General features: G+C 42.8%; 1 protein-coding gene across 2 annotated transcripts in view; it reads right to left on the minus strand.

Moving 5' to 3' along the window:
• DENND5B (DENN domain containing 5B) overlaps positions 1–6328 on the minus strand; it is a 125687-nt gene extending 119359 nt beyond the window's left edge. For both annotated transcript variants that reach the window (XM_034403498.3, XM_034403497.3), the window contains exon 1: positions 5938–6328. In XM_034403498.3, coding sequence (XP_034259389.2) covers positions 5938–6067 — 130 coding nt within the window. In that variant the 5' untranslated portion in view covers positions 6068–6328. The remainder of the gene's footprint in view (positions 1–5937) is intronic.
• Positions 6329–12541: the final 6213 nt, after the last annotated feature.

Here is a 12541-nt window from a genome sequence, read left to right on the forward strand (position 1 = left end):
AGTACTTTAGAGTCTTTAAGTCTTTGCAAACTGCTATGCCCCTTGATAGCTATACCCATAATCTCAAATTACGGAATTATACATCAAACACCAAGGATATCAGCGTGTGGACCTTTTAAAAAACAAAAGATCCTGTCTTAAAAAAAGCCGATATTCATTTCTGTATTCCATTCTAAATTCCCTGTTGCAGTATACCACAATCAGAAGGGATAGGAAACAAACAAGTGTGCGCTTAAATCTCGGCCTCCCAATTACACTTTTCTACCAATTAATCAACCAAAGCTTTTATTATTTATTCCAAAATTGATATCCTGCCAACAAGCTAGGAATGGCTTTCATGAAAGCTATCAATCCACTCAAAACACTGAAGCAGGTCCATTTTAAGGCTTTATATAAACAAACAGGAAGCAAAACCAAAGCATTCTTAAAAGGCAGCTATTGCATTGATTACTCTAGCAATTAAAGTTTGCCATCAAGAGTTATAAAACTAAATACCATTCAGCTCGACATCCCCTAGGAGTGCAGCTTCAATCAATCAATCTATTAATCAACCAATCAATAAGTCCATGCCATGCAAAACAGGCCATGCATAATGTATTTGAATTTTTAAAAATTCCAAATATAGGCAATTTTGCAATGTTTTCGGGATGGGAGCAATGTTGCAGGGATACCGTAGTAATAACTCTTTTCCCTTCCCACTTTCTGCCTTTAAGGGGTTAAAACAAAATAGATGATCTGCCATTATTTAGCACAATCTTGGAGGTTCCAGGACCCTAAAATGAGGCAGGGAACCCACATAGAGAACTTGCTCTCCTTTGGAATACTTATTTACAATTGAAAACAACAGGTGAAACAGTATTTATACAAGCGTTCCTTGCCTAATGTCCCCCAGAAGAATAAGAACACCCCAATTCCACATCTGTTAAGCTTCGGCTTAGAGAAGGAAGTTGGATAAAGTAGTGCCAGAAATACACTAAGATTTATTTATTGAACTTGTATGGCCCCCTATTTCTCATAGTGATGCTAGGTGGCTCCTAACAACCAATAGAAACAACAGCATGGCTGGCTGGGGAATTCTAGAAGTTGAAGTCCACAAGTCTTAAAAAGTTGCCAAGCTTGGACATCCCTGTCATAGCCTAATGCTTGGGGGAAAAGCCAGGTCTTCACATCCTTCCAGAAGGCTAAAGTAAACAAAGCTAGCTAAAGTAATGGCTAAAGTTTTGTTAGACTGTAATCATGTGTCAGGGAATATATCCGGGACGTGGTGGCTTAGTGGCTAAGACGCTCAGCTTGTCGATCAAAAGGTCAGCAGTTCAGAGGTTCAAATCCCTAGTGCCGCGTAACGGGGTGAGCTCCCGTTACTTGTTCCAGCTTCTGCCAACCTAGCAGTTCTAAAGCACATTAAAAAAATGCAAGTAGAAAAATAGGGACCACCTTTGGTGGGAAGGCAACAGCGTTCCGTGTGCCTTGGCGTTTAGTCATGCCGGCCACATGACGACGGAGATGTCTTTGGACAGCGCTAGCTCTTCGGCTTTGAAACGGAGATGAGCACCGCCCCCTAGAGTCAGGAACGACTAGCACATATGTGCAAGGGGAACCTTTACCTTTACCTTTAGACTGTAATATCCAACGTGAGATCTCTAAAGTCAATTCTCAAACAGAAGCAGAAAAAGAAGCGCAAGAGTAGCTTCAATATCAGCTGAAAAAAAAGTTAATACCGAAAAGTAACTTCAGATCAGGGTTAAGTTATTTGCTGTGGATATTTGCATTTGCCCTTGAGAAGGATGCAAATCTGCTTTTACAGCTCTGAAAACAACAGCATATTCACACTTGAAAGTTAACAGCAAACTCCCAATTAGCATAGCAACATAAGTATTGTGCAGCTATTTTCAGAAAGAGGAATTAGAAGTTATTTTAGTTTAAATTCCCCAAAGGTAAGTGCTATGCAAATGAATTTGGGTTCACCTTCAGTTTCAAAGCACCAAAAGTTTCTCATGGAGGAAAAAAAATACATTTATGTAAATGGAAACTATACTGCATACTATAATTAAATCCAATGTTTAATTTAATGCTTGAAAAAAGTAGAAAAACTACAGGCAAAGTACTATTATCTTGGAAACTAAAGTATATTTCATAAGGAAGACACTTGAAACGAATGTCTATTTTTGTTTGCATCTGTTATACTTTTAAATATTCTGGACAAAGTATAATTTACCTAATTAAGCATTTTCTCATAGAAAAGCAGTATTTTTCCGTGAAGTATAAATAGGATACTTTCAGTCTTATGCTTTCATGGACATCTCCATGCTGCTTTCTTGGCAATAGTAGAAAAGTAATCTGCCTTTGTCTTTTTCTAGGAATTGTTTTCAACTTCTCAGTCTAATCCAGAGTCCTTGTGGTCTCCCATCCAAGCACTAACCAGCCTAACTATGGTCATTTCTGAGCCCAGGTCTGTGCAGATGCTACCACTCATTGTAGCAAAAACTTTTAAATATCTTATCATTATTGACCCACAAAAAAAATTCAAAATCTATATATTAAGACAAAGAAAATTATAGGGCTAGAAGGAGCCACGGAAGTCTTCTAGTCCAAACCTCTGTGCCCAAGGAAAGAGTCCTCATTCCATCTCGGACAAGAGGTCATCCAATCTTTCCTTGAAAACCTTGGACAGTCATTTATCCGAGATGGTATGATAGGACAGGAGGTTGAACTACAGGTCACAAGTAATTATAAGAGAATTATCTGAAGCTCGGAGTTGAACTGTGCTCTGATGGTATTACCTAGTTGAGGAATGAAACATCTCCAAGCAACCAAGCTCAGAGAGCATCAAGGACTCCATAGTCACAAATCATGGACAAGGTACCTCTGCCGTTCTTATCAGATTGGATATTAAGGGGAGAAAAAATTGGAGCAAGATATTTATCTCACTAAAATAGAAGGAACATTTTACTAGCCGAGATGCTTAAATTGCATTAGGATACAAACAAAGTTGAAGGCAACGCTAATATGCATTATCTGTTGTTGTTGTTAGTTGCGAAGTCGTGTTGACCCATCACGACCCCATGGACAATATTCCTCCAGGCTTTCCTGTCCTCTGGAGTCCATTTAAGTTCACGCCTACTGCTTCAGTGACTTTATCTGTACTTCATTGCAATTCTTGCACCTATCCGAGTTCTAGGAGCAGCATTGTCACATAGGCACCCTGGTAGCGCAGCAGACTAAAGTACTGTTATTAACATCAGCTGCCTGCAATTACTGCAAGTTCAAATCTCACCAGGCTCAAGGTTGACTCAGCCTTCCATCCTTTCTAAGGTAGGTAAAATGAGGACCCAGATTGTGGGGGCAATAAATATAAATATACGAAAGTATGAAGGCTATTGCTTAACGCATTGTAAGCCGCCCTGAGTCTTCGGAGAAGGGCGTCATATAAATCAAATAAAAATAAAAAATAAAAAAAATAGGCAAGTTTCCCTTTTCAACATAGGATCATGGTTAGCCAATGTATCCAAGACTACTTTAGTGCTTGCCATGTTTCCCAAATTCAAGTCAATCTTGCTGTATTCACTTGCCTTGAAGTATGCCCATTCAGTTCCAACATACAGTATAGATATCCTAGAAAGTAAGCTCAACAGCTGAAAAAGCAGCAGTTAATTTCTGAAAATGTCAAGTAAACAACAACAAAATCCCTTCATTGAATTAATCTTTAATTTCAGAGTAGCCTGGAGACTTTTTAAAGAATATATACTTCCTTTGCTAGGGGAAGTTAAATACGATAACCGAACAACAAACATATAATGTCTCTGTTTCTAGTCCTCTAAATATTTTATTGCTTACCAAGCACTCACGTACTTGTTAAAATAGGATACTGGAATGAATACCATGATGCCTTTTCAGAATCAGCTCAATATCAAAGGTAAAATCTACAATTTTATGTAGCAATAATTAAGCCACTACTAGATTGCTAGTCTTATTTTGAACAGAACAAACTGAAGTTCAGGTATTGATTTCTTCTTTTATCTATTGGTTTGAAACACTGCAGAATTTTCTAAAACAGCACTACAATTTAAATCCTTTTCAGAGTCCACAAACAGCGTTAATTACAGGCTTTTAAAATGGTTTCCTAATTCTTGTACCTTTATCTGTTTTTTTAAAGCAGATTTTTCTCTCTTTTCTACAGCTGGTTATGCAAAGAGGCTCTGACATTTCTCTAGCTTTAATATACATAGAAGCAAATTTCTCCTGAAATTAGTAAAAATTATGTGAGCGAGGGCTTTTCTCCCAGCCTGCACAGATGCTTTTTAAGAGTGCTGCTGATAGAAAAAAAATCAGTTTAAAAAAAAAAATCAAAGAAAGCATACTAGAGAAACAATTTGAGGTCCAGGCAGCTCTGGAGGAAACAAAGGGAAGAATGAAATAGTCCTGCTGAAAACCAATATACCATATTTTGGAGAATGCATTTGAAAGTGGGTTTTTTTTCCCCTTAGATCATTGATTTTCCTTTATTCAAATATCACAATCTACTGGCAAAGAGCCCTCCCCCAATAATACGCTTCTTAAGTATAGTTCAATGATTATTTTTTCCCCTATATATTTTTTGGGACAGTGCGTTGCCATATATCAATTAATCCTGGTGCATCATTAATGAACATCTTCTCCTCTGTCCATCACAGTCAGAGGTTTTGACACCCCAGCCTAAACCCTCCCCTAAAAAGGGGGTTTAAACCAGCCACTTTCAAAGAGGCGCCTTCTGTAGCAACACAGCAGTTACAAAGGTGTTTTTTTTTTCCCCTCTGTTCTTTGGACTTCAGCAATCCCTCGATTCAACAAGGAAGGCCGGGCAACAACAACCAGGGGAAGCCTATCAATCTTTCACAACTCCAACACCTGGGCTTGACGACAGCAAAGGGGGGAGGGGGGGTGAAAGCCGATTGTATCCAACCTCTCTTGATAAAAGACAACTGCATTGAAACATGGTTACTCTTGCCAGTGACATAACCAAACCTGGCTACTGCAGGCATTGGAGGCATCACGATTTTTTTTGGGGGGGGGGAATGGGCGGGGATATAAAGAAAGGGGGAAAGGGGGGGGCGGGAAAATTAGACCTGAGGGATAATAAACATTGCTGGGCAAGGAGATGAGTTGCTGCTTGGTAAGAAAAAAAAATAATTAAACCCCTTTTATTCTTCCTCCCTCCCCCCGCCACCTTTTTTTCTTTTAAAACGTATTTGAAGGGAATTATTAAGGCATAGCGGGGTGAAGAAGGTGGGGGGGGGGTGTTTCAAGAGGACCGAAAGGCTGGCGATTTGGAGCGGGGAGACGGTGGGGGGAGGTCTCCCCTCCGAAGTACCCCGTCCCAGTTAATCTCCTCCTGGCAACCCCGAAGGGAGAGAAAGGAGAAAGCGGCTGCGCGGCAAAGCCCCTCAGGGAAGGCGCAGCGATGAGAAGAGTCCTTTTTTTTTTTTCCCCACAGGGGCTTCGACGCCACCTGGGGTCCCCCCCCCGACGACGCCACTCGCGGCGCCTGCCCTCCCCTCCCCCCTTTCTTGCCAGGAGGGGGAAAAAAATCAGTCAAGGGCACCCCGAGCATCTTCTGCCCTCCAAAGGGAGGCAGGCACAACCCCCCACCACCAGCAACAAACTGCCTTTTGCGCTCTGGGCGCCCCAGCAGTGCGGGGCGCATCCCGGACCGAGGCTCCCCACAAAGGGCAAGCCCAGAGGGGGCCCCCGGGAGACCGATGCCCGGGGGGGAAAAAAGAAGAAAAAAAAAAGCAAGCGGGAAGGAGGAAAGAAAGAAGGCAGCGCCGACCTACATCAGCGCCACCCTCGGAGCCCCAGCCGAGCCAGTAGGACGGGATCCCCCCCCCCAACCTCCCGCTACCCCTTTTGTCCTCCCCCGTCCGTCCGTCCGTCCTTCTCCTCCTCCTCTTCGGGCTTTACCTGCTAATTCATCCGGCTCCAAGCCGCTGTCGGCGTCGATCCCGCACAGCACAAAGTAGTGAGCGAAGCGGCAGGGCGCTGAGCCGGAGCCCGGCCCCGAAGGAGCGCCGCCACCGCCACCACCGCTCATCTCTTTCCCCCACCAGCTCCGGCTTCTCGCCTTGGCCCGCTTGCCTTCGCTTTCCCGGCGGCAGTCGCCCTTTTAACGCCTCCGCCGCGTTTCTTCCATGGCGCAAAGCAGGGCCGCCCGGCCTCCGGTGGCGGCCTCCCTCTGGCCACGGGGCTGCGTCGGCGACGGCGGCGGTGCGGGCGCCTCTCGGTCAGCTGAGGCTGCAGCGGCGCCCGAAGCCAAGCAAGGCACCGTCCCGCGGCCCCGCCTCCCCCGCTAAGCGCCGCCGCCGCCGCCAATGGGAGCCGCGGGAGGAGAAAGGAGGCCCGCCAGCCGCTGCCGCCCCGCCTCTTCGGCGGGACATTTAAATCGCTCTCCGCCCCGAGAACCGCAGCGCCGGAGTCGGGAGCCGCCGCAAAGCCAGCGGGGGAGGTGGGTTGGAACGGCTGACCCCCCCCATCTCAATTAGAATAGAATAGAATAGAATAGAATAGAATAGAATAGAATAGAATAGAATAGAATAGAATAGAATAGAATAGAATAGAATAGAATAGAATAGAATAGAATAGAATAGAATAGAATAGAACCTGCAATTACTGCAGGTTCGAATGTCGCCAAGGCTCAAGGTTGACTCAGCCTTCCATCCTTTCTAAGGTAGGTAAATTGAGGACCCAGTTTGTGGGGGCAATAAGCTGACTTTGTATAAATATACAAAAGGATGAAGGCTATTGCTGAGCACATTGTAAGCCGCCCTGAATCTCCGGAGAAGGGCGGCATATAAATCAAATTTTTTTTAAAAAAATAGAATAGAATAGAATAGAATAGAATAGAATAGAATAGAATAGAATAGAACCTGCAATTACTGCAGGTTGGAATCTCGCCAAGGCTCAAGGTCGACTCAGCCTTCCATCCTTTCTAAGGTAGGTAAATTGAGGACCCAGTTTGTGGGGGCAATAAGCTGACTTTGTATAAATATACAAAAGGATGAAGGCTATTGCTGAGCACATTGTAAGCCGCCCTGAATCTCCGGAGAAGGGCGGCATATAAATCAATTTTTTTTAAAAAAAATAGAATAGAATAGAATAGAATAGAATAGAATAGAATAGAATAGAATAGAATAGAATTTTTTATTGGCCAAGTGTGATTGGATACACAATTTGTCATTGGTGCATACACACTCAGTGTACATAAAAAGACAAGATACATTCGTCAAGAATCATAAGGTACAACACTTAATGATAGTCATAGGGCCGTGATGGCGAACCTATGGCACGGGTGCCACAGGTGGCACGCGGAGCCATATTGGTGGGCACACAAGTGTTGCCCTAGCTCAGCTCCAGCGCGCATGCACACACCAGCCAACTGATTTTCAGGCCTTCCGGTCCCACCAGAAGTCGGGAAACTGGCTATTTCCACCGTCCAGAAGGCCTCCGGGGGGGATGGGGAAGGCTGTTTTTGCCCTCCCCAGGCTCCTAGAAAGCCTCTGGAGCCTGGGGAGGGGGAAAAACGGGCCTACCATGCCCACCGTGCCATCGCGTGCCAAAAGCAGGGGAAAGTGTGGGGGGTCACGTGCGCGGGAGGGCGGGGCACATTGAATTATGGATGTGGGCACCCGCACCCACGACCCCCCACGCTCCCCCCACTTTTGGCACGTGACAGCAAAAAGGTTAGCCATCACTGTCATAGGGTATAAATAAGCAATCAGGAAATAATATCAGTATAAATCATAAGGATACAAGCAACAAAGTTACAGTCATATACCCTGAGGAAACTATCTAATGCAGAGAGTGTAACCCAGACAATTAAGGGAATACAAATCTGAATAACAAGCTGCGTATCATGTCTAAGGCGGTGGTCCTCACACTTTTCCATTCATCGATCCCCTTCATGAAGTTTCAAATTGTTCATTGACCCCACACACATTTACAGATATTCCTCGACTTACAGCAGTTCATTTAGTGACTATTCGAAGTTACCACTGCACTGAAAACGGTGACTTAAGGCCGTTGACTCTAAACCGCTTAGAGAAGGCTGTGAAGCACTCTGAAAAGTGTTATTGCTACTTTTCACACTTACAACCATTGCAGCATCCCCATGGGCATGTGATCAAAATCCAGCTGCTTGGTAACTGGTTCATATTTATGATGGTTGCAGTGTTGGGAGGGTGTCATGTCATCTTTTGCAACCTTCTGATAAGCAAAGTCAATGGGGAAGCCAGATTCACTTAACAACCAAGTTATTAATTTAACAACTGCAATGTTTCACTTAGCAGTTGTGGCAATAAAAGTTGTAAAATGGGGCAAAACTCACATATCAAATGTTTCACTTAGCAACATAAATTTTGGGCTCAATTGTGGTCATTAAATTGATGATTACCTGTACTATATGAAAAGGAATTAATACCACTTTAACTGTGTGTGTGTGTGTGTGCGCGTGCTTGCCCACGCACCTTTGTTTTTGACTACTGGTCACTGCCTGGAATTCCTTGCTGGTTTTCCTAGCATGGTTTTTCCCCCATAGTGGTTTGCCATGGCCTCCTTCCCAGGGCTGAGAAAAAGTGAATGGTCCAAAGTCACTCAGGTGGTTTTAGGATTAAGGTGGCACTGATTTTTATTTTGATGTCTTAACCACTATACCAAACTGGCTGTCCTACTTTAACTTATAGCATGCTGAATAACTAACATTAATAATATGGCTGCTTTCATAGGAGACTGACCATCCAATCCTGGTAACACTATCTCATTGCAACAGAGCACTGAGCTCTACCGCAAAAGATTAATTGATCCCAATAGACATCTTATTGCCCCCCAGACATTTAACTTCGGGGTTAGTATTGATCACTTTGGAGAGCCCTGGCCTAAAGAAATCCAAAAGTTATTAAATGAGGTTTAAGTTGTGGCAGAAATGTAAATGTTTACTTGTATTAAACTATGTTCCTCATCATCAATGCGCAACCGTCTCTTTCAATCTGATGATCTTCAAACAGGATAAGATTATATATCCCATGCCCTGGTTATCAGACATCCCCGAGGAAGAGTTAGTGAGGTCTGACGCAGAGAAAGCACTGAAGATAATACTATTTCCTAATCATGCACAATTCACTACGTTGATATAAGTTCACATACAGATTGGTTTCACCCATTGCATTTGTCAAAAAGGTGGTTTTATAAACCATAGTAGCTCCATTCACACAGGGAGTAAAGCTAAAAGCAGATAAAAGCTTTCCTTAATCTCTCTAGAGCAGGGGTATATCTGGATTTTTTCCCCTTTGCTAAACCGGGTGAGGGCATAGCCAGTGTGTGACGCATCTGGCCTGCAGCCTGGGAGTTTGACAGCCCTCCTCTAGAGGAACAGGGGGCCACAGCTTCCATCAGCATGATCAATTGCCATGGTACCCGGGGATCAAGGTAGATGTGGTACAACATATCTGGAGAGCACCTTTTGCTAAACACTGTCTTCATTAAACTAATTCCATATGAACTGGAGAATCCAACTGAAGAGCAGCCTCTAGTTTTAATTCAAGGCAGAATTAATAATAGGGAATTTAAAACATGATGATCATTAGGTTTTCTTAAACTGTATCTTTCCATTCCTCAGTGCTCCGGAAGAAAAGGGGGGAACAGGACAAGAACCAAAGTGGTTACTCAATTTTTGCCCCATCTAATATAGTGACAGTGATCAGTTGCAGAAGAGCTTGGGGAAAGGGGGACTTGCCCCAAACAACTCTGGGACTCTAGATGGAGTACTTCTGCCTTAAACCGGTTCGCTTTTAATGTGTTTTTGTGACCTTTGTGGAACTGCTCTGAGCTGATGTGTTTTCTTAAGTTTCCTTAATGTCATCCAAAGGTTAAACTAGCAGGATTAATAGAATAGAATAGAATTTTTTATTTATTGGCCAAGTGTGATTGGACACACAAGAAATTTGTCTTGGTGCATACACTCTCAGAATACATAAAAGAAAAGATACGTTCTTCAAAAATCATAAGGTACAACACTTAATGATAGCCATAGGTTACAAATAAGCAACTAGGAAACAATATCAATATAAATCGTAAGGATACCAGCAACAAGGTTACAGTCATACAGCCATAAGTGGGAAGAGATGGGTGGTGGGAACTATGAGAAGATTAATAGTAGTGGAGACTTAGTGATTAGTTTGACAGTGTTGAGGGAATTCTTTGTTTAGCAGAGTGATGGCGTTCAGGAAAAAACTGTTCTTGTGTCTAATTGTTCTGGTGTACAGTGCTCTATAGCGTCGTTTTGAGGGTAGGAGCTGAAACAGTTTATGTCCAGGATGTGAGGGGTCTGTAAATATTTTCACAGCCCTCTTTTTGACTCATGCAGTATACAGGTCCTCAATGGAAGGCAGGTTGGTAGCAATTGTTTTTTCTGCAGTTCTAATTATCCTCTGAAGTCTGTGTCTGTCTTGTTGGGTTGCAGAACCAAACCAGACAGTTATAGAGGTGCAGATGACAGACACAGTAATTCCTCGGTAGAACTGGATCAGCAGCTCCTTGGGCAGTTTGAGCTTTCTGAGTTGGCGCAGAAAGAACATAAAAAAAATATATTTTGAACACAGCTGGCCCCTGGCCTAGATTGCGTGCAGCTTCTGAAATTCATAGTTTCAAATGGTAATATTGTACAGTGCAGTGATGCATGAAGAGAACAGTTTCAAGAAAAACACTTTTAACCTAGTCACGCTTGCCAAGAAAATGCCTTTTACAAGTTCAACTTTGTGGCAGCTGCAATTCTTTCTGCAGAGCAGTAGCTGGATGTGGCATGGGCCCGTATCTTATTATTCCAGAATGGGTCTACTGCAATCTCTGTTCTCTATTGGGATAATTCTGCAGATAATATGAAAATAGGTAGAAAATTCAATTACCCACCAGAACATTTAGCCAGCAAGTCAGGACCCATTGCTGTGTTTCCATGGAATGATGTGAACCATGGTTTATTGAATTAACTCAGTGACCTGGAAGCACACAACACACTGAACTGCAAATTAATTACATTTTTGAGGTTTGTATCGCACACTAAACCACAAACTTGATTGTCATGCTTTTAGCTTGCTGCGAGAGACCAGCTGTGCTAGGCTAAAGGGTCACATTTTGTGAATATGTGCCAGGAGGTCTTCTCAAAATAAGATTAAAAACAAACCAGAGAATATGATTTTAATTAAGCCTCAAGTGCAATACCTCTGCTATTTGAGGAATATTCAGAAACTACATCAGAGGATGGGTAGGAGCAGAGCCAATAACAAGCCCATTTTTCATAGCCAGTTTGCTTCCAGAACCATGCTTTAATACCAGCATTTACTTCCAGTTTCTGACAAAAAATACCCATTGTGGACAATGATTGCTGCATTCACTTGCAGCATGGGGATTCAGTTAATGACCACCATAAAAAGGTACTAAAACCAAGCGCAGTCATGTGATTACTTACTAAATGACTTGCACAACTTATAACCGTAATTCTGGGCTCAATCATGATCACAGGTTGAGGACTACCATATCTGTAACACAAGTCATTGAGTTGATCATGCTGGTTTACTGCATAAATGTCTCAAATGAGCCATGAAAAAAGGACCATGATAATGCAAGAAGACCATGGGTCAGCTCATAGAACTAATGCTGTTTATGTATAGTCGCCAAACTGCAGGCTACTCCTAAGCTTTGTACTGATCTTCTCTTTGGTGATTCATACTACAGTAAAGTCAATGCCTTATTTGAAGATAACAGGGACAATTCTTAATACAGGTGGCCCTCAACGTATAACCAAAATCGAGCCCAAAATTCATGTGGTTAAGTGAGAAATTTGTTAAGTGAGTTTTGCCCCATTTTACGACTTTTCCCACCACATTTGTTGAGTGAATCAGTGCAGTTCTTCCATTCGTAACATGTTAAGTGAAGTGAATCTGGCTTCTCCAATGTCTGTCTGTCTGTCTGCCTGCCTGCCTGCCTGCCTGCCTTTCTTTCTTTCTTTCTTTCTTTCTTTCTTTCTTTCTTTCTGTATGTATGTATGTATGTATGTATGTATGTATGTATGTATGTATGTATTTATTTATTTATTTAGTCAAACATCTACGAGATAACAGATATAAGTATAAACATGGATATGAACACAGGAAATGGGTACGAATAAATGGGGACAGTAGGACAGGGATGGTAGGCACACTGGTGCACTTATGCACACCCCTTACAGAATGAGGTGTAAGGAATGGGGTGAGGTCCACAGTAGACAGTTTAAGATTAAAGTCATGGGGGTTTGAGGATATAAAAACAGAGTCAGGTAGTGCATTCCAGGCATTGACTGCTCTGTCGTATTTTCTGCAGTCGAGTTTGGAGTAGTTTACCTTGGGTTTGTAACTATTGTTTGCCCGTGTATTATTGCAGTTGAAGCTAATGTACTCATTGACAGGTAGGACGTTGTAGCAGATAATTTTGTGTACTACACTTAGACGATAGGCGGCGTAGTTCTAGATTGTCCAAGCCCAAA

This window comes from Pantherophis guttatus, chromosome 7 (assembly GCF_059756535.1).
Source record: "Pantherophis guttatus breed Tessera chromosome 7, ASM5975653v1, whole genome shotgun sequence".
Lineage (NCBI taxonomy): Eukaryota > Metazoa > Chordata > Lepidosauria > Squamata > Colubridae > Pantherophis > Pantherophis guttatus.